At 37.8% G+C, this 27,306-nt stretch overlaps 1 protein-coding gene across 1 annotated transcript in view; it reads left to right on the top strand.

Annotated features, from left to right (window-relative positions):
- Positions 1 to 27,306, top strand: part of CPD (carboxypeptidase D) — a 79,656-nt gene that overhangs the window by 13,019 nt on the left and 39,331 nt on the right. Inside the window, exons 3-7 of the mRNA XM_021704578.1 lie at positions 16,512 to 16,654; positions 17,203 to 17,372; positions 18,215 to 18,564; positions 19,461 to 19,652; positions 21,368 to 21,535. Coding sequence (XP_021560253.1) covers positions 16,512 to 16,654; positions 17,203 to 17,372; positions 18,215 to 18,564; positions 19,461 to 19,652; positions 21,368 to 21,535 — 1,023 coding nt within the window. The remainder of the gene's footprint in view (positions 1 to 16,511; positions 16,655 to 17,202; positions 17,373 to 18,214; positions 18,565 to 19,460; positions 19,653 to 21,367; positions 21,536 to 27,306) is intronic.

Here is a 27,306-nt window from a genome sequence, read left to right as displayed (position 1 = left end):
TCTCTAGTTAGGTCAGCTGCCATAGGCTTAAACTTACATCTTTTTAAACCACTGCTAACTTGGGGCTGAGTCTTTTCAAACTGGTAATTATGAGTTTTTTTTCTCCTTTGGAAGAAGAAAATTTTCTGTGAATTTATCAAACTTTCTTCCTTCTCCTTTTATACTTTATTTGAACCTTTTCCCCCTCCTCCTTTTATGGGCAAAGAGTTATAAAATGTGACCAGATAGCATATAATGTAACTAATTCAGTTTTTTTGTGAGAATAAACGTCTTTGATCACGTGGGCAGGTATTCTCTGCATAAAGTGGAGGTCAGACTGAGCAGCACTAATGTGCTCTAAATATATTGAGGTGTATTTGGCTTGAGGTAGATGGTTGCCGGAAAGGGGAAAGCATGGGGAAAATAATTACCAAATTGTTTTGAACAGCATGAAAGGTTATATTTGGTCCAAGAATGAACTGAAAAGCTTATTCTTGAGGGGCATATTCTGTGTCATTGAATAGGGCATTATGGTGAGGACATGGAGAAAAAGGAACCCTGGTACAGAGTTGGTGGGAATACAAGCTGGCGCAGCCATTGTTGACAACAGTATGGAGGTTCCTCAGAATATTAAAAATAGAAATACCATATGATCCAATAATTCCACTATTGGGTATTTACCCAAAGAAAATAAAAACACTAATTTGGAAAGATGCATGATATGCATCCCTATGTTTATTGCAGTATTATTTACAATAGCCAAGAGATGGAAGTAACCTAAGTATCCATCAATAGACAAATGGATAAGGAAGATGTGATGTGTATACACACACACACACACGTATATACGCATTATATACGTATACACACACACAAATATGTGTGTATATGTATACACACAATGGAATATTACACAGCGTTAAAAGGGATGCAGTTGTGCCATTTGAGACAACATGGATGGAGGGTGTTGTACTCAGTGAAATAAGTCAGACTGAGAAAGACAAATAGCATATGATTTCACCCATAAGTAGAATCTAAACAAACGAATGAATGAATAAAAAAATAAATAGCTGAATCAAACCTATAAGTACAGAGAACAAACCGATGTTTGCCAGAGGGGAGGGGGTGGAGGCTTGGGCAAAGTCGGTGAAGGGGAGTGGGCAATACAGGCTTCCAGTTATGGAATGAAGAAGTCAAGGGAGTAAAATACGCAGCAGAAGGACTGCAGTCAATGATATCATAATAGTGATGTGTTGGGATAGGCGGCAGCTACACTTGCAGTGAACGTGGCATAGTGTATGAACTTGATGAATCACTGTGTTGTACACCTGAAGCTAAGGTAACATTGTGTATTAACTATACTCAAATAAATAAAAAGCAAACAAACGCAGGGTATTATGGATTAATCATATGATGCCAGAAAATTGTAATCTATTTAAAACAAAGAATCAAATGGACAGTGCAGAACTGAAAAAAATGCAGTATCTGAAATTAAGAATAGACAAATCCATAAATACAGTAGGAGATTTTAAACATGTCTCAGTATTTGTTAGATCACAAAGACAAAAATATCAGTAAGGACACAGTAGATTTAAATAACATAAATAAACCAACCTGACTAATGAACATATACAGAATATTGTCCTCGTATCTAATTTTCCTGCAGTCTTCAGTAATTTGAAGTAGAGAGGAAAGTATACTTATGGAAGATGTGTCTGGTTTTATTAGTGTTTGTATTACTTTGTTTTTAGAATTATATATTACAAGCAAAGTAGCAAACCTACAGAAACCTAAAGCATTCTTATACCTTTGCTTGTTTCACATATTAATGGGATCAAGTCTAAACTTAATAGCATGATACTAAAGGTCGCAGAGTCTGACTCAACCCTACATTTCTGGTCTTCTCTCCTACTTCTCCCCTGTCATTGAACTACTTGTCCTTTCCCCAAAACGTGAACCTTGGGCTATTTTCTGGGATGCTTTTCTCCAGTTCCACGTAGTGGAAGCTCTAGGGTCACTGTCACTGTCTTACCTTCCTAGAGCTTTTTTTTTTTTTTTTTTAAGATTTTATTTATTTATTTGACCGAGAGAGACACAGCGAGAGAGGGAACACAAGCAGAGGGAGCGGGAGAGGGAGAAGCAGGCTTCCCACAGAGCAGGGAGCCCGATGCAGGGCTCGATCCCAGGACCCTGGGATCATGATGAGCCGAAGGCAGATGCTTAACGACTGAGCCACCTAGGCGCCCTCCTAGAGCTTTTTTTGATACCATCACTATGATGCTTGTCCAGTTATGTTGTTCATAGTTTTTTGTGTCTCCTGCTAGAGTGTGAATTATTTGATCATAAGGACAGTGTGGTACTATTCATTTGGAGTTATCTTTATACAAAATGTATTGGCAGGGAAAGAGTGCTAGAGGAAGAGAGACTAGGGAGGTGTTTACAGTTCTTTGGAGCAAGGTTTTTTTTTTTTTTTTGGAGATAAGGGCTTTATCTAGAGGAATAAAGAGGGAGTATGAGATATAAGAAATTGTGCAAAAAGAACTGCAGGATTGATCATCCATTAGATGGTAGAACAGAGTGTCAAAAAGAGGACCCAAAGGTATAACTTGGAGGTTTTGAGCCTGGAAAAGTGATTGAACCTGGGAAAACTAATTGGAGGAGTATGTGTGTGTGTTCGTGTTCTCTTCAGGTGATAGAGGAGTGAAGATCGGGGATGGTACTTGATGCACTAGTTACAAGTACCCAGTGGGCAGTTGGGAAATAGGCTCTGAAAATTGGGAGAGAAGTCAGGATGATAAAGAGATTTAGCAGTTTTGAGATGTGGAAAGCGTATGGCAGCGTATATGATTTTGAAAATTGAATTGATACTGTGTCCTGGCATAATTTAATTGCTTAGAGCTGGAGCCAGAAATTCAATTAGAATATATATGTATAATAGAATACATAGGGCGCCTGGGTGACTCAGTCGGTTAAGCGTCCACGTTCGTCTCGGGTCGTGATCCCAGGGTCCTGGGATCGAGCCCCACATCGGGCTCCCTGCTCAGCGGGGAGCCTGCTTCTCCTTCTCTTGCTCCCCCTGCTTGTGCGCGGCGCGTGCTCTCTCTCTCTCCCTCTGATAAATAAATAAATAAATAAATAAATAAATAAATAAATAAATAAATAAATAAATAAATAAATTCTTTTAAAAAAAATAGAGTACATATATAAATGAACAGATGGGTGGGGTTTGGTTTTTTTTTTTTTTTAACCTCTAAAGTGAATGTACTCCTGGCATTTTGCACCGGGATGTTTTCTTTAAGGAATGCTGGAAGTTCAGATATTAATTCTCGGTCCATTGTTCATGTTTAAGAATACTATTGATAATCAAATGTGCATTAGTAAAGTGCTTTGGTCTTATGTGATCTTGTATATTAAGGAGGTGCTTGGACCTCTTCCTTTTTCTCTGTTTTAATCTGAGTGCTGCCTAATTTGAAAGGAAAGCAAAAGGTAAAACGGTTCTCAAACAGAATATTTGCTTCTACTTGAGTCATGAGTTTGCTTTAGTAAACTAAAATATAGCCTTTAGGAGCAGCGAAGTTTTATATTTTGTAATGTGATAGACTTACATGAAGGTTGAGAACCAACCATTAATCACTACTTTAGGCTTTGATACCTTAAATCTTCAGATCTGAGGTCTAGATATTAGATGTGCTTTTTTTTCTTTTCTTTTTTCTTTTTTCTGTTTAACTCAGGTGGTAGAGAATGGGAAAGTACTTTTAAAAAAGGAAAATACAGTTCAAAGAGCTGTGTGAGAGATCATGTTGACCAACTTGAACAAAACTGAAAATAGATGCAGGACTGTGTAATTTAGTTTAACTTTGTAGAACCATATCATTAGCAAATATATATTCAGTGGGAGTGGTGAAGGAAATAGATAAAGTTGCTGAGAATACAAAGACCAAGTTCAGTTAAGATTTGCTCGAAGTAAACTTGAATTTAAAGACCTGGAATATGGGGAATTTTTTTAAAGGGCAACCTCGGTTTTTTTCTATTCACTTGACCCAGATGTCCCACTTAAAATTTTTTATGAGCACTATGCTCATTAGCTTTTAAAAATATCTCAGGGAGTACAAAATTATCACTTAAAACTCACTTATTATCTATAAATAAATTGTTCACAAATGTCAAAATTGTGAGAACTTCTCACTATTCCCTGTATTTTTTTTTTTAAGATTTTATTTATTTATTTGTCAGAGGGAGAGAGAAAGAGCACAAGCAAGGGGAGTGGCAGACAGACGGAGAAGCAGGCTCCCTGCTGAGCGAGGAACCCCATGTGGGACTCAGTCCCAGGACCCTGGGATCATGACCTGAGCTGAAGGCAGATGCTTAACCAACTGAGCCACCCAGGTGTCCCTGAAGTAGTTTTGTTTTTGTTTTTGTTTCTTAAAGATTTACTTATTTGTCAGACAGAGAGAGAGACAGCACACACAAGCAGGGGGAGTGGCAGGCAGAGGGAGAAGGGGGCTCCCTAATGAGCAAGGTGGGGACTCGATCCCAGGACCCTGGGATCATGACCTGAGCTGAAGGCAGACACTTAACAGACTGAACCACCCAGGAGTCCCTACTTTGAAGTAGTTTTATTAAAGAAATAGCAGTAAGCTCCAAATTTGAATCTACAGTGGAAATTGCCTATCTATATTCCTATACTCCAAAATGTTTTTCCTATAAAATTTCCTAATATTTTGCGATTTTTTTCTGTAAAAAATTTATAGGGTTCTTATATAATACAGTTTGATACTTTATAGTTTGGCCTACTAAGGCAAGTTAAAATAAACTTGGTATGTTTAATTCTTAACACTGAAACATTGATTTTTTTTTTCTATTGACTTTCTGCTTGAGAGGTAAGAGTGAGTCATTCATTAGTTCCCTGTTTTTGAATGAAGGGTTCCTCTCCTCCCCCGACAAAGCTAGATCTCTATAGTGAAAACAGTAATAGGGACTGGTTCCATGATAAGGATGAATTGAGTGTCCTGAAGCATATGAAAATTTGTTGTTAGACAAGTAAAGGAGTTTAATGGGTATGAGTAGATCCTTTTATCAGATTTAGCCACCCATAATAATTACTGTTGATCACACTGGACAGATTCCTAATGGTTACATTTTTAGTCTTGTTTTTGATGCTGCTAAAGGAATGAAAGCATTATAGGTTTCATAGTACATTGCATTCAGTTTTTTCTGAACAAAGAAAACTTTGGATTGGTAGGTAGCATTTTTTTTTTAAGTTTTTTTTAGTTTAATCTCTACAACATGGGGCTCGAACTTACGACCCGAGATCAAGGGTTGTACACTCTTCTGACTGAGCCAGCCAGACACCCAGGTAGGTAGGTTTAAAAGCAAAATTTATACCATTTTTCTTTCTTTGTCAATTCTCCTTGTGAGTAGAGGAAATAATCTAAATCAGTGGTTTTCAAACTGAGGTATGTGTGTGGAGAAGGAAGAGACCTGTTTCGATAACTTTAAGGAAATAAATTTCCAGATCTTCCATACCTACTCTTTCCTAAAATTGGTTGGCCTGAGAGAGATGCTTACTGCGGGGGTTCGATCACATGTCCTCTTTGCCCACTTGACTGAAGATAAGCATAGTTTTCTACCCACCTGAAGCTCACTATGGTATGTTGACTCAGTTTTACAAAATTCCAGGGCACCAAAACAAAAGGGACAATTTTACTTTAACAGTATCATAAAAGCATCACACCAAACTTCTCATTAAAAGGTATTTTTGGGGCACCTGGGTGGCTCAGTCAGTTGAGCTACGGACTCTTGATTTCGGCTCAGGTCATGATCTCAGGGTTATGAGATTAAGCCCCACATTGGCTCTGCTTTCAGCGGGGTGTCTGCTTGGGATTCTCTCTCCTTCTCTCTCTGCCCCTCCCCCCCGTAATAAATAAATAAATCTTTTTTAAAAAACATATTTTCAGGGGCGCCTGGGTGGCTCAGTTGTTAAGCGTCTGGCTTTGGCTCAGGTCATGATCCCAGGGTCCTGGGATCAAGTCCTGCATCAGGTTCACTGCTCAGTGGGGAGTCTGCTTCTCCCTCTGCTTTTGCCCTCCCCCCTGCTTGTGCTCTCTCTTATGCTCTCTCTCTCAAATAAATAAATAAAATCTTTAAAATAAATAAATAAATATATTTTCAGTAACTATTACCTGTTTATTAAAATTTATAATTTTGCCTTTCTGATAAATTTTATGCCAGTAGTTATTGTAATAATTCAATCTAAAAGACAAAAATTAGTACTTAGGGCATTAGAAATTGAAAATTAAGGAAAATTTAAGTATGTATACATACATACTATAGTTTGAAGTGTTACAGGATGATCAGTGTAAGACTTTGAACCATATAAGTATATCACGTTCAAATAACAATCTGTGGATGAAGCGGAATAGAAATATAAGTTCAAGTAGAAAAAGGGAAGATGTAAAATTCCTATTGTTAAAGAAGAGTATATGTTCACACAAGTTTTAAATAGATGATTCCAGGAATTAAATCTATATTTTTATTTATTTGGGTACATCTAAAATAATAATGTAAAAGTTTTATTTAAAAGTATAAAAATTATACCATCCAGGAAATTACACTGTTTGCAACTATTTAAACTTAAGATGAAAACTTTTAGATACCAACTTAAAAATATGTAAAGCGCTGCATAATTTTCAAAAATTATTTTAGTATGAATAAACAAGTTTGAAGGTCATTGGCTTAGATAGCCCCCTGAGAGACTAATGGATAATAGAGGCTTGCTTATTTATGATTGTTAATAAGTCAGATAAATAACAGATCCTTTTATACTATTAATAAAGTGCTTTATTGCTTTGAGGCATGCCTGTAATGAATGTTCCACTCCCCAAATTTAAATTTTCTTTAATTGGATAAAGATACTGTTCTGAGGTCTGATATTTAATCCTTTAGTCTGTTTTGAGCCACATGACATCACCTTAAAAAAAGCAAACATTAACTGAATCTGGAAGTAGCTCAGCTGCCAGTAACATCAGGCTTATCTACAGATTAATGGCTGTTCTGTTACAGGGAACTGTAGCTTTGTATAGGTAGGTTTTTTTGTTACTGAGGAAAAGATCAAGACAAGATCTAAACCAGCTGCCTAGTTAAGATTACTCATTGACGGGCACCTGGGTGGCTCAGTCGGTTAAACGTCTGCCTTCGGCTCAGGTCATGATCCCGGAGTCCTGGGATCGAGTCCCGCATCGGGCTCCTTGCTCAGCGGAGAGCCTGCTTCTCCCCTGCCTGCCGTTCCCCCTGCCCCCTGCTTGTGCTTGCTCTCTGTCTCTCTCTCTTGCTCTCTCTGTGTCAAATAAATAAATAAATAAAATCTTTAAAAATAGAAAGATTACTCATTGACATTTAGTATTGGTAAAATAAATGTTAAGTTTAATACAGATAACAAATAATGCCTATTTGTAGCACCTCACAAAAGAAAATTCTTAAGTTATTCATAACTCAGTTAATATCTTCATTTGCTTCTAGGTTTTTTTAGATGATTAAAAAAAATAATTTCTAAAGTGAAACTTGAAGCTAGTGAATAAAAACTTTCTGATATTCTAGAGTTAGGATAGCTTTTTTATATTTTTTTTTGTATTGCAATTAAAAGTTTAGTTTGCTACTATTCAGATTGGTGGGTTCCTATGAGTTTAGAAATGTAGATTAGGTAGATACCACCACTCATAAGTTGCTTTCTGAGAATAGTTTATTATTATAGACTCAGAGGAAATTTGCTTTACTTTTTTGAGATTTCATTAAGAAAAGGATATTCTGTATATAGCTTTCTATTACTGATTTCTATGTAATTCCATCATGTCAAAGAATATACCTTATATGATTTCAGTTCTTGTACATTTGTTAAGTTTGTTTTACAACTTGTCTTGATGAGTGTTCCATTTGTACTTGGAAAGAGTGTGCATGCTGCTCTTGTTTGGTGGGATGTGCTATAAATGTCATTTAGATCTAGTTGATGGTAGACTTGAATCGTAATGTTTTCTTGGTCAATTGAGCCTTTTATCATTATGTAATATCCCTCTTTAACCCTGGTACTTTTCCTTGTTCTCAAAAGTCTACTTTAGCTGATACCACTATAGCCCCTCCAATTTTGTTTTGTGTTCGCATAGTATATCTTTTTCTCTTCTTTTACTTTTAACTTGCCTATACCATTATATTTAAAGGGAGTTTCTTGGGGCGCCTGGGTGGCTCAGTCGGTTAAGCATCTGCCTTCCGCTCGGGTCATGATCCCGGCGTCCTGGGATCAAGCCCCTCATTAGGCTCCCTGCTCAACGGAGAGCCTCCTCCTCCCTCTCCCTCTACCTGCTGCTCTGCCTACTTGTGCTCTCTCTTTCTCTCTAAATAAAATCTTAAAAAAAAATAAAGTGAGTTTCTTATAGACAGCATGTAATATGCAATAGTATGAATGAATCTCAGAAGCATTGTGCTGAGTGAAAGTAGCCTCATACAAAAGGCTTTACATTACATGATTTCATTTATATGACATTCTGGGAAAGCAAAAATATAGGCAAAGGAATTAGATTAGTGGTTGCCCAGAGCCTGGGAGCTGGGGGAAAGGAACTTCCTGGGATGACACAAATGTTCTGTATCTTGATTGTGGTGGGGCTTATATGGATGTACACATTATACTATATACTTAAAAGGGATGACTTTTACAGTATATAAACTATGACTCAATAAAACCGCATGTTGGTTAGAGAGATTGTCAGAATTGTTTTGAATCAGTTAACTCATACTTGAGTATAGGGGAACTGAGAAACTCTATGTTTCAAAGAAGAATAAAGTTTAAAGTATCATGCAAAAAGATATATCTTTATATGCTGTTTTATAACCTTTTTTGTTATTATATGGTAACTATCATGCCCATAAATGTGTGTCCACAATACCTTAAATAGTTGCACAGTAGCCCATTTTATATAATTATAAACTGATCCCCCATTTTTGGATAGTCAGGTTGTTTCCAGTTTTATTCTCCTTCAATTTAAACACTGTAGTCCTCATCTTTGTAGCTATTATCTTGGAATAAATTCCTGGAAAAGAAATTTCTCTGTTAAGGTCATGCCAAAGATTTTATACCCATAATAATTAAATTATTACCCAGGAGTGTTCTATACTCCCTTATTTTATGTTTTTTTCCTTAGTCTCTTTTTAAAATTTTTAAGGTAGTTTTTTGATCAACAAATATTTTACAGTTGTTACTAGTTAAATCTATCATTTTTTTCCTTTTATGCTTTCATACTACTTTGCTGTCAAACTTAGAAAGGTTCTCCTCAAAAAAAAAAAAAAAGAAAGAAAGATTCTCCTCATCCTGAGAGTACAAAAATATTTATGTTGGCTTCCAGTTTTGCTTATGGTTTCATTTTTACATCAAATTCCATATGGATTTAAGAGTTTATTTGGCATGATATGAGGTAAAGCTCACCTGTATTTTTTGTCACATAGTTAACCAGTTGTTCATGTAACGATTACTGACTAATTCATTCCCCCTTGGTCTTAAATGTGTCTTTAATCATATTGCAAATGCTTTTATTTCTGTGCTTTCTACTTTGTTCTGTTGGTCTGTTTATTTTGATAAACTGCTTTAGTAAGTACAGTTTTAAGACATTTTAATATGTGGCAATGCAAGTCCCTGTTGTCATTCTTATTTTTTAATGTTTTCTTGGATATTCTCACCCATTTGTTTTTCCAAATTCTAGATCATTTTGTCCAGTTCCAATAAAAATCTGTTTTCTGAGTAGTATTTGTAAATTAATTTCAGGGAAATTTAATATTTTTATAAGCTTCCTATCTAGAGGCATGAAATCTACATCCCTCAGTAAAATTTAATAATGTTAATTTATATTAGGCATTTTATTACATTTAATCCTACATGTGTTATAGGTTTTGTTGCTGAGATCTTTTTTTCTGTTACGTTTTCTGATTATTGCTGAAATATGGGGAAGGAATTAGTTTTTGTATTTTTTTTTTTTAAGATTTCATTTATTTATTTGACAGAGAGAGACACAGCTAGAGAGGGAACACAAGCAGGGGGAGTGGGAGAGGGAGAAGCAGGCTTCCTGCGGAGCAGGGAGCCCAATGCGGGGCTTGATCCCAGGACCCTGAGATCATGATCCAGGCCAAAGGCAGCCACCTAACAACTGAGCCACCCAGGCGCCCCTGTATTGTTTTTCTGTAGTGTAGTCATCCTTTTATTTCCAATATTTACATGGCTTTCTGTTAAATAGGGTCTTATCAAAGGAAAATTTGGGGACTATATGTCAAGATTTAATGAAGATTTTGTATTTCCACTAGATTCTATGCTGTGAAGCTATAATTAACTCCACAAAGATGTGTTACAGTTAGGTACACTATTCACTGTAATATTTCCTCAAATCTATAGGACCTACAAAAAGAGTTTTGTCTCCATGAATCTGACTTTCAGTTTTAGATTGTTTCTAAAGTTATATGATAAAAAAAAAAAGTCGCTACAGTGAGTGATCTGTGGGACTAGAGGCCACTGAATGTAATTTCTTCTCTTAAAGTCTTATTTTCAAAGACTTCTTCCTTTCTACCCCCACCCTGGGAATATATTTCTATGTGTCATTGATTGGCACTGGCTAGTTACAGTACTATTAAAGTTAAGTCTAAAAAGTGGATTAGATAATATTCCAAAATATTACTGTAAACTTGGTCTTCTTGTTGCTCTTAGCTAGTGTTTCTTAAATTGCTACTGAAGTAAGACAATTAAGGGACAGACAAAAGAATGCCAGGACTCAAGCCTAGTGATTATAGTGTTGTAAGTAGTCTCCTTCACTGCCTTCTGGCATAATTAAAGTATGAATTGGCCATGTTTGCAATTTAACACAGCTATTAAGTTTTACATATGCAAAAAAACATATTAGCTCATACTTGCATTGCTCTGAAATTATTATTTTTATGTGTTCTGTATTTTGCTTCCTCACCAAGACTCTAGACTATGAATGAAGGTATGTCTCTTATTTATAAATCCCTATAATCTTAGTATAATGTCTTAAACACAATGACCATTATACTATGACTAATACAGTAGTAAAAATTGGAAAAGACTAATAAATATTATATATGATGAACAGTATGTGTATGTCCACATGTGTACATACAAGTGAGAGTTAACCAAAGATGATCATAGATGCCAGACCCAAAGTGAGTACCAAGATGCTGGACAATAAGAGAAAGCCAAAAGATGGATACCTTGCCTTCTAAGAAGAATGTTAAGACCAAGTTACTGGGCTTGTGGTGGTTATAAACATGCATATATTCTAGGAAGACAAAGTCTTTGACATCTCTATATAGATGTTCAGTGGGCATCTCAAATTTAATACATTCAAAACAGAAATCTTAATTACCTACTTAGTTTCATTCTTTCAAGAGATATTTACTGAAGGACTACTGTGTGCCACATACTGTTCTGGTGCTTGGACTATCCATCAGTGTGTATAACAAATATCTCTGCCCCTGTGTTGCTTATAATCTAGCAGAGAGAAATAGGCAGTAAATAATAAACTTAGTAGGTAAATTGTTAAGTACTGTAGAAAAAAGAAAAAGTACAAAAGGGTGAGTGGAATTGTGAGTGTTGGTGGGATGGGCTTGAGGATAATGGTGGGGAGAAGCAAGTAGCAACTTTAAGTGGGGAAGTCAAGTTGAAATTGGAGCAAAGAGCTGGAGGTGAGGGAATTAGTCAAGCAGGGATATCTGGGAGAAGGGCATACGAGGCAAAGGAGTAGCTAGAGCAAAGATCCAAAGTCAGGAGGTACCCAGTGTATCCAGTGAACTGCAGGGAGGTCATGTGGCAGATGCAGAGCCAGTGATGGAGAGAGTATGAAAGAAGGTTAAAGGGGGGAGGGAAATGGTAGAAGACAAATCACGTAGGGCCTTAGGCCACTCTAAAGACTTTGGCTTTTAGTCTGAGTGAAAAAGAGTCATCATACAGAAGAGTAACATCTGACTTACATTTTAACAGAATTAATCTGGCATCTTGAAAAAAGAATATATAAGGGCAAGGGCAGGTACAGGGAGAACTGTTAAGAGTGATTGAAGAAATCCAGGCAGAGAAAGATGGTGGCTTGTACGAGGGCAGCGGCCATGGAGGTGAGGAGAAATCTTTGGATTCTGGATTTTGAAGTTAGAGCTACCATGATTTTCTGATGCTTTAGATTGGGATGTGACTCCAAAGGCTTTTGGCCTGAGCAGCTGTAAGGATGGAAGTGCCATCAGCCATGATAGGAGAGACTGCAGGTGGAGCAGGTTCAGAGAAGATGAAGATATGTTAAGTTTGTGATATTCAAGTAGAGATGTTGAATAGACAATCGGATGTACAAGTCTGGAGTCTGGGAAAGAGGTCTAGGCTAGAGATAGAAATTTGAGAGTTGTCAGCCTGTAGATAATATTTAAACCATGAGACATCAAGGGAATAAGTAAGAGAAGAGGACCAAAGACAGAGCTTAGGCATGTCATAGCTTCTTCCTTTGTTCTCCTTTTAGATAGTTAATGGCACTACTATCTCCCTAGTTTCTCTAGCCAAAAATCTGGAAGTCATCCTTGATTCTGTGTAAATAAACCCTTTCTAAATCCAAATCTACCTGCTTCATGTCCAATACTAACCTAGTCCAAGCCATCACTTTCTTCTAATTCTTCACTCTGCTTCACTTTTACCCCCCACCCCCAGTCATTCTCCACCCAGCAGTTAGAATGATCTTTTAAAAAGGCAATTCATGGGGCACCTTGTGGCTCAGTTGGTTAAGTGTCCAACTTTTGATATCAGCTCAAGTCTTGGTCTCAGGGTCATGAGTTCAAGCCCTGCATTGGGCTCCATGTTGGGCATGGAGCCTACTTTTTTTTTTTTTTTAAAGGCAATTCAGATCATATCACACTTTTGTTCAAAACCCTCCAATGTCCTGGGTAGCAAGGGAAGCAATCAACAGAGTAAAAAAGCAGTCTATGGAAAATATTTGTGAACCATATATCTGATAAAGGGTTAATATTTAGAATATATAAAAAACTCCTACAACTCAAAAACAAACAAACAAAAAACCCACAAGTAATCTGATTAAAAATGGGCAAAGGACTTGACTAGACATTTCTTCAAAGAAAATATACAAATGGCCAACAAGTATATGAAAAGATACTCAATATCACTAATCACCAGTGAAAAGCAAATCATAACCTCAATGACTTATCACCTTATACTCCTTTAGGGTTGGTCATTATCAAAAAACAAAACAAAACAAAATAGCAAGTGTTGGTAAGGATGTGGAGAATTTGGAACCCCTTGCCTGGTTGGTGGAAAAATAGTGCAGCTGCTATAGGAAACAGTATGGAGCTTCCTCATTAGAAATAGAATTACCATATGATTCAGCAATCCTGCTTCTAACTACATATACAAAAGAATTGAAGCAGGATCTTAAAAAGATATTTGCACACCCATGTTCACTGCAGCATTATTTACAGTTGCCAAGAGACAACCTAAATGTCCACTGACACCTGGATAAAGAAAATGTGGTACACATGTACAGTGGAATATTATTCTGCCCAAAAAGGGAAGAAACCACATCTGATAAAGGACTGTTATCTAAAATACATGAAGAGGGCGCCTGGGTGGCTCAGTTGGTTAAGCAACTATCTTCGGCTCAGGTCATGATCCTGGAGTCCCTGGATCGAGTCCCGCATCGGGCTCCCTGCTCGGCAGGGAGTCTGCTTCTCCCTCTGACCCTCCCGACCCTCCCCCCTCTCATGCTCTCTCTCTCTCAGTCTCTCTCTCTCAAATAAAGAAATAAAATCTTTAAAAAAAATAAAAATAAAAAATAAAAAAATAATAATAAAATAAAATACATGAAGAACTCTTAATTAAAACTCAACAATAAAAAAAATAACCTGATTAAAAAGTGGGCCAGAGACCTTAACAGACACCTTACCAAGGAAGTTATACAGGTGGCAGGGGCGCCTGGGTGGCTCAGTCAGTTAAGCATCTGACTCCTGATTTTGGCTCAGGTCATGACCTCAGGGTTATGGGATTGAGCCCCACATTGGGCTCTGCGCTCAGTGCAGAGTCTGCTTGTCCCTAGCCCTCTGCTCCTCCATCCACTTGATCTCTCTCTCTCTCAAATTAATAAATAAAATCTTTAAATAAAAAGAGTTATAGGGCGCCTGGGTGGCTCAGTTGGTTAGGCGATTGCCTTCGGCTCAGGTCATGATCCTGGAGTCCCGGGATCGAGTCCCGCATCGGGCTCCCTGCTCGGCGGGGAGACTGCTTCTCCCTCTGACCTTCCTCCCTCTCGTGCTCTCTGTCTCTCATTCTCTCTCTCTCAAATAAATAAATAAATAAATAATCTTTAAAAAAAAAAGAGTTATACAAGTGGCAAATAAACATGAAAAGATATGGGGAGCCTGGATGGCTCAGTCAGTTAAGCATCTGCCTTCGGTTTAGGTTGTGATCCAGGGTCCTGAATGGAGCCCTGCATTGCATCGGGCTCCCTGCTCAGCAGGGAGTCTGCTTCTCCCTGTGCCCCTCCCCCCAGTCGTGCAGGCTCTCTCTCTGTCTCAAGTAAATCAATAAAGTTTTCAAAAAAGAAAGAAAAGATGCTCCACATTGCATGTCATCAGGGAAATGCAAATTAAAGCAACAAGTTACCACTTCCCACCTACCAGAAGGGCCAAAATCCAGAACACTGACAACAAATGCTGACAAAGACATGAAGCAACAAGAACTCTCTTTCATTGGTGATAGGGGAAGGCAAAATGCTACAACCACTTTGGAAAACAGTTTGGTGGTTTCTTAAAAAACCAAACATAGTCTTACTATATGATCCAGCAACTATGCTCCTTGGTATTTACCCAAAGGAGTTGAAAACTTATGTCCACACAAAAATCTGTATACAGATGTTTATAGTGCCTTAATTCATAATTGTCAAAACTTGGAAGCAACCAACGCATCCTTCAGTAGGTAAACAGGTAAAATAAACTGTGGTACATCCAGACAATGGCATATCATTCAGCACTAAAAAGAAAACTATTAAGTCATAAAAAGACATGGAGGAACTTTAAATGCCTATTACTAAATGAAAGAAACCAATCTGAAAAGGCTATATACTGTGAGATTCCAACTATATGACATTCTGGAAAAGGCCAAGCCATATGGCAATAGTAAAAAGATTAGTGGTTGCCGGGCGCCTGGATGGCTCAGTTGGTTAAGCGGCTGCCTTCGGCTCAGGTCATGGTCCTGGAGTCCCGGGATCAAGTCCCACATCGGGCTCCCTGCTCAGCAGGGAGTCTGCTTCTCCCTCTGACCCTCCTCCCTCTCATGCTCTTTGTCTCTCAATCTCTCTCTCACAAATAAATAAAATCTTAAAAAATTAAAAAAAAAAAAAAGATTAGTGGTTGCCAAAGGTTAGGGAGGGGGAGGGGTTATTAGGTGGGGCACAATGGATTTTTAGGGCAGTGAAACTACTCTATATGATACTGTAATGGTAGAAACATGTCACTATACATTTGTCAAAACCCATAGGATATACAATACCAAGAGTTAACCCTAATGTAATTTGTGGACTTTGGGTGGTAAGAACATGTCAATAATGTAGGTTCATCAGTTATAACAAATGTACCACTTTGGTGCAGATGTTGATAATGAGGGAGACATGCTTGTTTAGGGACAGGGGGTAAATGTACCTTCTCAATTTTGCTATGAACCTAAAATTGCCTTAAAAAATAAAGTCTATTAAAAAAATCAAGTGACAGGAATGATAAGGTAATAAGCTTTCTACAGAATGAGTATGTGGGCTTATATGGGTGTAGAAGTGGTGAAGGTAGTCGGCTGTGGAGGCTTACTCCCCTTTTTACTTGCCTCTTCCATTGAACACATTTTGAAAGGGTTTGTTGTGTCTCACCTTCTCCCCCTCCCCCATTTGTGTAACTGCACCACCCTATGTTTGGCCTTTCTTTTTTCTCTTGCCACCTTCTTGAAAAGGGAAATACAGTTAGAATAGTAGGCACTTAATAATGCTTTGGCATGAACATCCTTCACAACTTTAAGATCATGTGTACCTTTCATGCTCATGCTATCAAAAATCTTAACCTCTCTCTGTATCCTACTTCTCACATAAAATGGGTGAAATAATACCTACCTTATACACTTGCTGTAAAGATTAAATGTTAATACTCTCAAAGCTCGTAGGACAGGTCTGGCATATGGCAAACACCCAAATGTAAAGCTGTTATCATTATTACTGTTGTTATTAACTGATGTGTTTGTGCTCTTCATAATTGTTCATCCTATCAGTCAAATACATTTCCTTTATGTATATTCCTTTTCAGTGTATATTCCTTTAACCTTCCTTCTTAGTCTGCTCTGTAATCCAAGAGCCTTCCCCAATTTCAAACAATGTTATGAAAAGAAAATTTATAGATGCAGAGATGGCTCATTTAATTTTTTTGGTCTTTCTGAGAGTAAACTTATTTTTTCCTTTATGTTACAGGTGGTATGCAAGATTACAATTATGTATGGGCCAACTGTTTTGAGATCACATTAGAGCTATCTTGTTGCAAGTACCCACCTGCTTCGCAGCTTCGACAAGAATGGGAGAACAATCGTGAGTCTTTGATCACATTGATTGAAAAGGTAAAAGTAGCTGACTGGAAGGTTGGGGAATAGAAATAGCGGATGATGTAAGGGAGAAATTCAGTTGCATTGGAATAACAATCCTTAACAGTTCTCTTCCTCTGGAGGGCTTTCTCTGATTGTCTTAGAACATTATAGACTGAAATAATCAGCCAAACTTGTACTGTCAGGTTCTTACAATGTCATGTGATCATATTTGCTAGAGAGCCTTTGACCACTATATGAACCATGGACATCAGTTTAATTTAAATATCAGACAGGGTAATATATGATTGAATATACCAGAAATTATTACTTAATGAGAAATTATTACTTGTTGAGAAAATTAGAAGTCTGATTTGGAGGAGAGGGAATTTCAAAAGCATATTACTAGTCTACATGTCAGACACATATGACTTAAGTTTAAGAGTCAGTATTTTTTGTCTATATTTTATTTTCACTTGGAGCATAGGAAAATACAGAAGCAACCTTTTTTTTTTTTTTTTTTTAGCAGTTCTAGCATCAATGAAGAGAGGTTATGCAGTCTACTTTGATTCATGTTTTTTTAGGTTCACATTGGAGTTAAAGGATTTGTTAAAGATTCAGTAACGGGATCTGGTTTAGAGAACGCAACCATCTCAGTGGCTGGTATTAATCATAATATCATAACAGGCAGATTTGGTGATTTCCACAGATTACTTGTTCCTGGAACTTACAACATTACAGCTGTTTCAACTGGGTAAGAATTTAGAATCTAAAAATATCAAGCCTCTATTTATAGCTAAGACAGAAATACAGTCTAGGAAATGTTATTTACTGTATCTGGCTTTTATTTTTCCTTGTATTCTGATTTTTCCCTTTTATAGTGAAAAAATAGTATTGTGGAATCTTTTGTAACATAGTCTAACAGTATAACTGGATATGAAGCATAATTGTAAAATTGTGAGGAAGGACAGTTTCAAACGCTTAAAAAGATGGTCAGCTGTGTAAAGCATTGCCTCAAAGCTAATTGAGTACAGAGTAGAAGAAACTCGGAGCTCTGGGAAAGACATTTTAAAAAGTTGTCTTAACATCAGCTTTCTAATATATGAAATGAGTGGTTTCTCACCTCCCCGGACTCCTTTCTGGAAGCTCAGTTTGCTAAGGATTTAATTGAAAATGTTTCATTTAATTTTGAACTTTCCTATTTACGAAAGTAGTTGGAATGTAAGTTTGAAAAGGCACAGCAAAGAATTGGGACGGTTTATCCCTTCTTTGAGTATTGTAGCAATGGTTACAATGGGTTAATGACCTCCATCTTTCATATTACTCTTTCCTTTGCATGTAATTTTTGGTAAGCATTCTAATGTGTGGAACTGGGATGAGGGTGAGAGAAATAGTTCTTTAAAGACTTAATATGGGATTCTCTGAGATCATATCCTAGAAGTCTTGAATTTACCCATTTATCTTTATTTAGTTTGAGTTTTGATAGACCACTAAGTGTAAGAGTATGAAAAGGCTATTGTGCTTTTATAATGTTAAAGCATTGTGTGTTTGAATCTAACTCCAAGCCACCTACTTTTTCAAAAAAATTTTTTTCAGGTATATGCCACTGACAATTAATAATATAATAGTGAAAGAAGGACCAGCCACAAAGGTGAATTTTTCCCTTCGGCCAACCGTGGCTTCCATAATCCCTGACACAACTGAGGTGGTAGTAACTGTTAGCACAGTTGCTCTGCTTAATAATCTTCCTGGAACACAATCCTTCCACCAGCCAATTCAGCCCAAGGACTTTCACCACCACCATTTCCCGGATATGGAAATCTTCTTGAGAAGGTTTGCCAATGAATATCCTAACATCACCCGGCTTTATTCATTAGGAAAATCAGTGGAGTCAAGAGAACTTTATGTAATGGAGATATCTGATAATCCAGGTGTCCATGAACCAGGTAATTAGCATGGTCTTATACAGAATTTCAGTAGTGCCTTTCAGAACTATGTACCATATTTCTGTGTTTCATCTAGAAAAGTCACCTTAAGTATGTATAACTGAAACAAAGAAAATGTAACCAGGGGTGTCTGGGTGGCTCAGTCAGTTAAGCGTCTGCCTTCGGCTCAGGTCATGATCCCAGGGTCCTGGGATCGAGCCCTGCATCTGGCTCCCTGCTCGGCGGGAAGCCTGCTTCTCCCTCTCCCACTCCCCCTGCTTGTGTTCCTGCTCTCGCTATCTCCCTCTCTGTCAAATAAATAAATAAAATCTTTAAAAGAAAAAAAGAAATGTAACCAATCTTTTGCGAGAAAAAAAGGAAATCCATTTAATAATCCATATTAGGCACAGTATTTAATATACTGCATAGACTAGATTTTCTTTTTATTTATTTATTTATTTATTTATTTGACAGAGAGAGAGACACAGCGAGAGAGGGAACACAAGTAGGGGGAGTGGGAGAGGGAGAAGCAGACTCCCCGCCGAGCAGGGAGCCCGATGTGGGACTCGATCCCGGGACTCCAGGATCATGACCTGAGCCGAAGGCAGTCGCTTAACCAACTGAGCCACCCAGGCGCCCAGATTAGATTTTCTTCTGCTAATAGTATTTTTATTTTCATATTATATGGCATGTGCATATCTGTATGTGTGTGTGTGTGTGTGTGTGTGTGCTTTGAGCCTCCTCAGACATGTATATTGTAAGGAAGCTGCTTTATAAGATACTTTTTCCTGCTTCTTTTGCCAAAATATATCTTTTTTTAAATTTTTGGTTCAGGGTCTTACATGTTGGGGAAAAAATAGAGTCCATGCTAAAATAAAAAGGAAAAAAACTCTTCCATGTAATTATTTTGTTTACAGGTGAACCAGAATTTAAGTATATTGGAAATATGCATGGAAATGAAGTAGTTGGACGAGAACTGCTATTGAACCTCATTGAATACCTTTGTAAGAACTTTGGAACAGACCCTGAAGTGACAGATTTAGTTCGCAGCACTAGAATTCACCTGATGCCATCCATGAATCCTGATGGGTATGAAAAGGCCCAGGAAGGTAAAGAATAGCTGTCTATTAATGCTTAACCTTTTTGATTATCATATAGCGTGATTATTTGGGAGTAGAAGAGAGTTTGAACTGGTTGTTTCCTTGGAATTTATTATTTTGTTCTTATATAATTGTTCTGGCTTTCGTATTCTTATAAGATTGGCTAGTTCATTCAACAGTTATGATATCAAGTTTATATTTAATGGAGTTCTCCACTTTGGTAATGGCTCTTATTTCCTAAAAAAATAATATAAGATTTTAATAAATTTTTCCATTCTAACAATAATTTTAAAGAAATTATTTGATTAATAATAAATTAACAAATAACTTAATAAAATACGTTTAATTATTTTTTTTAATTACTGTTACATAGTAATTTTGTTAAATTATTGTATTGGGAACACTATCTCATAGGTGAAAACTCAAACCAAATTTCTTTTGAAGCCGGTAACTCTAAATTGACTCCCAGTTGTGCTCCCCATGCATGCATATTATAAACCTGCTGAGTTATTGAGTACCATTTCTCTGCCTCCTCTGGGCCAGCCCACCTCTCCTGGGGCAGTATAGTCAGCAGGGTCCGGGGCAACTTGCTTACAGGGGCCACTTTATGTGGAACGCTAGGAGTGTGAGAATCTGTTTTTTCCCAAACTGTGGTTCCTTCCAGGCAATCATACCAGTGAGTAGAGTAGGTACCACCATATGAATATGCAACCACATGACTCTCACTGACTGAACACTGAGAGAATCACCTAATGAATGACCAGGTTAATCCATTTTTTATTATTCAGTTTACTTCGCTAAGGACCTTATTCTTTGTCAGCTTCACAAATCCCTCCATCTTCCTCTTTTGAGACCTTTCTGAGAGATAAAACTATTTACTACTAGTGAACCCTCCAGTAGGTTTTTCTCATTCACTTGCAAATTTTTCTCATCACTATGATTATAATAGAATTCCCGCTCCTTATTAAAAAGGAGTAAATTTAAATTCAACCCTTTTTTTTTTTTTAAAGATTTTTTATTTATTTATTTGAGAGAGAGACAATGAGAGAGAGAGCACATGAGAGGGGGGAGGGTCAGAGGGAGAAGCAGACCCCCTGCTGAGCAGGGAGCCCGATGTGGGACTCGATCCCGGGACTCCAGGATCATGACCTGAGCCGAAGGCAGTCGCTTAACCAACTGAGCCACCCAGGCACCCTCAACCCTTTCTTCATCAGGTTAAACTTCCAACTATGTTCTTGACTGACTACCTTTTTGTGATTACTTTAATGTAAGCATATCACAATTTTCTTCTTTTCATTTGGTCTATTTCTTTACGATGTTTTAGTGATGTGTATATCAATACAATAGAACCTTCCTCTGATTAGTCATGTCCACTCAACATTGTGATCATGTCATTGTGTATGGATTATTGACAATTGAGCAGTACTTTTTTTTGAGCCAATACTCTAATATAATTTATACAGTTGGATTTTTTTCCCTTCAAAGTATGAACAGAGGGCAGAAATGAAAGGATAATGGTTTTACCTTTCTGTTCAAAAGATCTGGAAGAGATATACTTTTTTAATGTACAATACCAGAAAATGTGTGTTTTAATCATAATGTGATTAATCATAGTGAAGCCTGATGTGTTCACATTTACCTTTGAGTTAAGATAGCTGAAGTAGTATGTGTTGGATTAAAATGTAAATGAAACATGGCTAAAATTTAAATACTTTATCATACAGGAGATTCAGTAAGTGTAATTGGCAGAAACAACAGCAACAACTTTGACCTGAACCGAAATTTCCCAGACCAGTTCTTTCAGATCACAGATCCTACCCAACCAGAAACTATTGCTGTAATGAGCTGGATGAAGTCCTATCCGTTTGTACTGTCAGCAAACCTGCATGGAGGTAATAGCAACTTGATATTCCAGTAATTATTTCTTGTTGAGAGCATTTGAAAATCCTGGTGGAATGTTATCTGTTTATAGTCTTAGGCTATCTTAAAATGGGTATCTTATTATCGCTTTTACAGCAGACAGTTATAAAGATCTTTTCTCATTGCTTTTTAAGCCAATTTCCTGGCTATTTCCCCCCCTTCCTCTCCCACTCTTCCCCTCCCCTATACTCCCTCCCCACTTTCTTCTCCCTCCCTCCCTCCCCCTATCTCTCTCTCCCCTTGTCCCTCTCTCCCTCCTCTCCCACCCCCCACACTTAGTTCTTCAAGTGTTTTATATTTATCCTTCACATGTGTTTTATATTTATCCCTCTCACTGGGAATTTGGTAACATACTCTTTGTCATTCAGAAAAATTAAACACTAACAAACTGGAAATCTTTAGTCCTATTCTTCCCTAAGATTTAATACTCTTTTATGTAGGTTTATAAGACATTCTCTTATTTTTTTCCTTACTATGAATTTAACTGCAGCACAATAGCCTCATTCTCTTGTGGTGTTTGGGTTTATATACCTTCATATAATTCAGCAGGAGTTCAAGATTAAAAATCATCACAATGTCCAACTAGGGCTGTATGAGTAAGAGTGAAGTGTAAATACCAAAGAGAACTGAAAAGATGTCTACATGTAAACTTGTACATGAATATTCATAGTAGCATTATTCATAATAACCTAAAAGTATAAACCCAAATATCCATCAACTGATGATTGGATAAATAAAATGTAGCATACTCATACAATTGACTATTATTCGACCGTGAAAAGCAATGAAGTCCTGATGCATTTTACAACATAAATGAACCTTGAAAATATGCTAAGTGGTAGAAGCCAGTCACCAAAAACCATATATGATTACATTTTATGAAATGTTCAGAATAGGTAAATGCATAGAGATAGGTAATAGATTTGTGGTTGCCTCAGGCTATGGTGAATAGTGGTGGGAGGAAATGGGAGTGACTACTAATGGGTATAGGGTTTTCTTTTGGCATGATGAAATGATCTATAATTAGATATGGTTGTACAACCCTGTGAATGTACTAAACAATGTTGAATTATATACTTTAAATGGATGGATGTATGTTATGTGAATTACAGTTGACCCCTGAACAACATGAGGGTTAAGGGGGCTAGCCCCTGTGCAGTTGAAAATCCATGTATAACTTTTGACTCCCCCCAAACTTAACTACTAAGAGCTCACTGTTGGCCAGAAGCCTTACCGATAACTCAACAGTTGATTAACACATAATATTTGTATGTTGTATATATTATATACTGTATTCTTAGAATGAAGCAAGCTTGAAAAAAGAAAATTTTATGTTACTAAGAAAATCATTTATAGAAATACATTTCTACAAAATCATTAAGAAATACATTTTAGTACTGTAGTGATAAAAATCTGCATGTAAGTGGATCCATGCAATTCAAGCCCCTGTTGTTTAGGGGTCAGCTCTTCATCCCAGTAAAGCTGTTTTTTTGTTGTTGTTGTTTTTTGTTTTTAAGATTTTTTATTTATTTGCGAGAGAGAGAATGAGAGACAGAGAGCATGAGAGGGAGGAGGGTCAGAGGGAGAAGCAGACTCCCTGCTGAGCAGGGAGCCCGATGCGGGACTCGATCCCGGAACTCCAGGATCATGACCTGAGCCGAAGGCAGTCGCTTAACCAACTGAGCCACCCAGGCGCCCCTGTAAAGCTGTTTTTTAAAAGAAAGAGCACAAGGTATTAGCACCAGGGGTAAGGGAAGTAATTTAGCATCAACATATGTTGGAATATCTAATAAAGTATCACAGTTGAGATTTGATGGCATTTAGATTAACCTGCCATTTATTTTATTTTATTTATTTTTTATTTATTCTTTTTACCTGCCACTTTAGAATGACAGTACACACTTACGATGTTTATAATACTAGTTACATTCCAATGAAAATAATTTACAGATTTACACATGTGGTATCAAGACCTTGGCATGGTGGGGGATACATCTTAGTCATGTGCACTTGTTTCTTTGCAGGACATATTTTGCTGTAAACTTCCCTTTTAGAACCACTTTTGCTGCATCCCAAAGGTTTTGAACCATTGTGTTTTCATTTTCATTTGTTTCCATGCACTTTTTTATTTCTTCTTTTATTTTCTGATTGACCTATCCATTGTTTAGTAACATGCTATTTAACCTCCATGTATTTGTGGTCTTTCCAGATTTTTTCTTGTGGTTAACTTCTAATTTTATAGCATTGTGGTCAGAAAAGATGCATGGTATGACTTCGATCTTTTTAAATTTGTTGAGGCTTGCTTTGTGGCCCAATATGTGATCTATTCTGGAGAGTGTAAACATGCACTTGGAAAGAATGTATATTCTGCTGTTTTAGGATGAATATATCTGTTAAATCCATCTGGTCCAGTGTGTCATTCAAAGCCATTGTTCCCTTGTTGATTTTCTGTTTAGATGATCTGTTCATTGATGTAAGTGGGATGTTAAAGTCTCCAATTATTCTATTATTATCAATTATTTCCTTTATGTTTATTATTAACTGTTTTATGTATTTGAGTGCCCCCATATTGGGTACATAAATTTTTTTTAAATATTTTATTTATTTGTCAGAGAGCATGCACAAGCAGGGGGAGCAGCAAGCAGAGGGAGAGGGAGAAGCAGGCTCCCTGCTGAGCAAGGAGCCCAACACGGGACTCAATCCCAGGACCCTGGGATCCTGACCTGAGCCAAAGGCAGATGCTTAACTGACTGAGCCACCCAGGCATCCCTGGGTGCATAAATATTTACAATTGTTATATCTTCTTGTTGGATCATCCCCTTTATTATTGTATAGTGTCCTTCTTTGTCTCTTGTAACAGTGTTTGTTTTAAAGGCTATTTTGTCTGGTACAAGTATTGCTACTCTGGCTTTCTTTTGACTTCCATTTGCATGATAGATGTTTCTCCATTTCCCTCACTTTCAATCTGCAGCTGTCTTTAGGTCTAAAATGAGTCCCTTGTAGGCAGCATATAGATGGATCTTGTTTTTTTTCCATTCTGTCACTCTGTGTCTTTTGATTGGAGTGTTTAGTCCATTTATATTCAGAGTAATTATTGATAGGTATGTATTTATTGCCATTTGATTACTTGTTTTATGGTTGTTTCTGAAGATTTTCTCTTATCCTTCCTTGTCTCTCTTCCATGGTTTGCTGGTTTTCTTTAGTGATATATTCGGATTTCTTTCTCTTTATTCTTTGCAAATTTATTAGTGGTTTTTGATTTGTGGTTACCATTAGATTTGTATATAACATCTTCTGCATATAGCAATCTATATTAAGTTGATGGTTGTTTAAATTTGAACCCATTCTTTACTCCTCTCCTCCTTATGTTTTAGGTATATGGTGTCATATTTTACATTCTTTTATTTCATTAGTTCCTTGACTGATTTTTTTACAAGAATATTCATTTTTACTGCTTTTGTGTTAACTGCCTTCATACTGTCACTTTTTATCTCTCCTTTTTACTCAAAGAGTCCCCTTTCGTATTTCTTGTAGGGCTGCTTTACTGGTCATGAACTCCTTTTGTTTTTTTTGTTCGTGTGGGAAACTCTTTATCTCTCCTTCCATTCTGGATGATAGCCTTGCCGGATAGAGTATTCTTGGTCCCATTTAGCACTTTGAGTGTATCATGCCACTCCTCTCTGACTTAGAAGGTTTCTGCTGATAGCTTTATGGGGTTTCCTTTGTATGTAACTGTCTTTTGTCTTGCAGCTTTTAGTATTTTTTCTTTATCAGTATATTTTGCCATTTTAATTACAATATGTCTTGGTGTGGATCTACTTTTGTTGATTTTGTTGGGGGATCTCTGTGCCTCCTGGATCTGCATATTTGTTTCCTTCCCCAGATTAGGGCAGTTTTTAGCTGTTATTTCTTCAAATAAATTCTCTGCCCCCCTTTCTCACTTTTCTTCCTCTGGGACTCCTATAATATAAATGTTATTATGTTTGATGGAATCACTGAGTTCCCTAAGTCTAGACTCATTTTGCATAATTCTTTTCTTCTCCCTTTTGTTCAGACTTACTACTTTCTATTACTCTGTCTTCTAGGTCTGTTCATTCCATCAAACATTTCATTTATTGACCCCTTTAACTCTGCTGTTATTCTTTATGTCTGTGTTAATGGTCCCATTGATGTCCTCCACTCTTTTCTCAAGTCCAGTGAGTATCCTTATGATCATTGCTTTAAATTCTCTATTAGGCATGTTATTTATATCTGTTTTGCTTAGATCTCTAGCCATGGCCTTGTCCTGTTCTTTCATTTGGGTCAAATTTCTCTGTCTTCTCATTTTATCTAAGTTTCTGTGCCTGTTCCTCTGTGTTAGGAAAGTCAGCTATATCTTCTATCTTGAGGATAATGGCCTTATGAAGAGGTCCTGTATTACCCTGCTCTGTGTAGCGTCCCCTCTTCCCCTAAAAGCCTGGTGCTTCTAGGAGTGTCTTCAGTGTGTTCTGTGTGTGCTCTCCTGTTTTGTCCTGGCTACTTTATCCTTCAGGCCAGTTGCCTGCAGAGGCTCTCTTTGCCTGTTATGGGCAGTGTTTGGTCCCTGGCCTGAATGTGGTGAGTTTTAACTAAATATGCTCTGGTTTGCTTGTGAAATGAGATCTGTTGCCACCACCACTGGAACTGAAGCCCTACAGAACTCCCAGTTCAGGAGATGCACTGTGGGCAGGGGTTGGGCCAGTCTTCTGGGGGAGGGGGCCCACCAGGTTGGGACTCAAGCAAGCAAGACTGGGAAGGGTGGTTCTTCCAGAGTATGGAGGTGGGAAGTTGGGGGTATGGTGTATAGGGCTTGGTGTAAACAAGTTAGGTATTGCATGTCAGCACTGCACTTGTTCCCACAGGTGGCCCTGTCCTTATGCTGAGGGATGGGGGAGGGAGATAGCTCTGGCCAGTTTCCTTGTTCCTGAAGGAGTATCTCCATGAATGCTGCCTCTCTGGGACACAGTCTGAGATGAACAAGTAACCTCCCCATTGTGTGCCCCGGGTGCTCTTCAGATTGCTGCTTCCATGCTGTATGTCCATGGGCTGTTTCTCCTGCCTTCTCTTCAAGAGCAGCCCCAATGTCCTCTAAGCTCTCTCAGAGCCAAGCATGCTGGCCTTTAAAACTACAGGCTTTTTTTTTTTTTTTTAAGATTTTATTTATTTAGGGGCGACTGGGTGGCTCAGTTGGTTAAGCGACTGCCTTTGGCTCAGGTCATGATCCTAGAGTCCCGGGATCGAGTCCCGCATCGGGCTCCCTGCTCAGCAGGGAGTCTGCTTCTCCCTCTGACCCTCCTCCCTCTCATGCTCTCTCTCTCTCTATCTCATTCTCTCTCTCAAATAAAACAATAAAATCTTTAAAAAAAAAAAGATTTCATTTATTTATTTGACAGAGAGATAGCGAGAGCAAGAACACAAGCAGGAGGAGTGGGAGAGGGAGAAGCAGGCTTCCTGCCGGGCTGGGAGCCAGATGTGGGGCTTGATCCCAGGACCCTGGGATCATGACCTGAGCTGAAGGCAGATGCCCAATGACTGAGCCACCTAGGAGCCCCTAAACCTCCAGGCTTTAAGCCTCACTGGTTGCAAGGACTCGTGGAAGTCAGGCCTTTTTGCTTTCCAAACCAGTTGCTGTGGGGATTTGCTTTCCCCTGTGCATCCCTCTGTCTCTTGCCCTTCTCTGCAACCATGGTTCTCTTTCCACCCCAGTGGCCATGATCCATTTCTC

Source organism: Neomonachus schauinslandi, chromosome 15 (genome assembly GCF_002201575.2).
Source record: "Neomonachus schauinslandi chromosome 15, ASM220157v2, whole genome shotgun sequence".
NCBI lineage: Eukaryota > Metazoa > Chordata > Mammalia > Carnivora > Phocidae > Neomonachus > Neomonachus schauinslandi.
The sequence above is the reverse complement of the archived record's forward strand: the minus strand, read 5'-3'. Positions and strand labels throughout refer to the sequence as shown.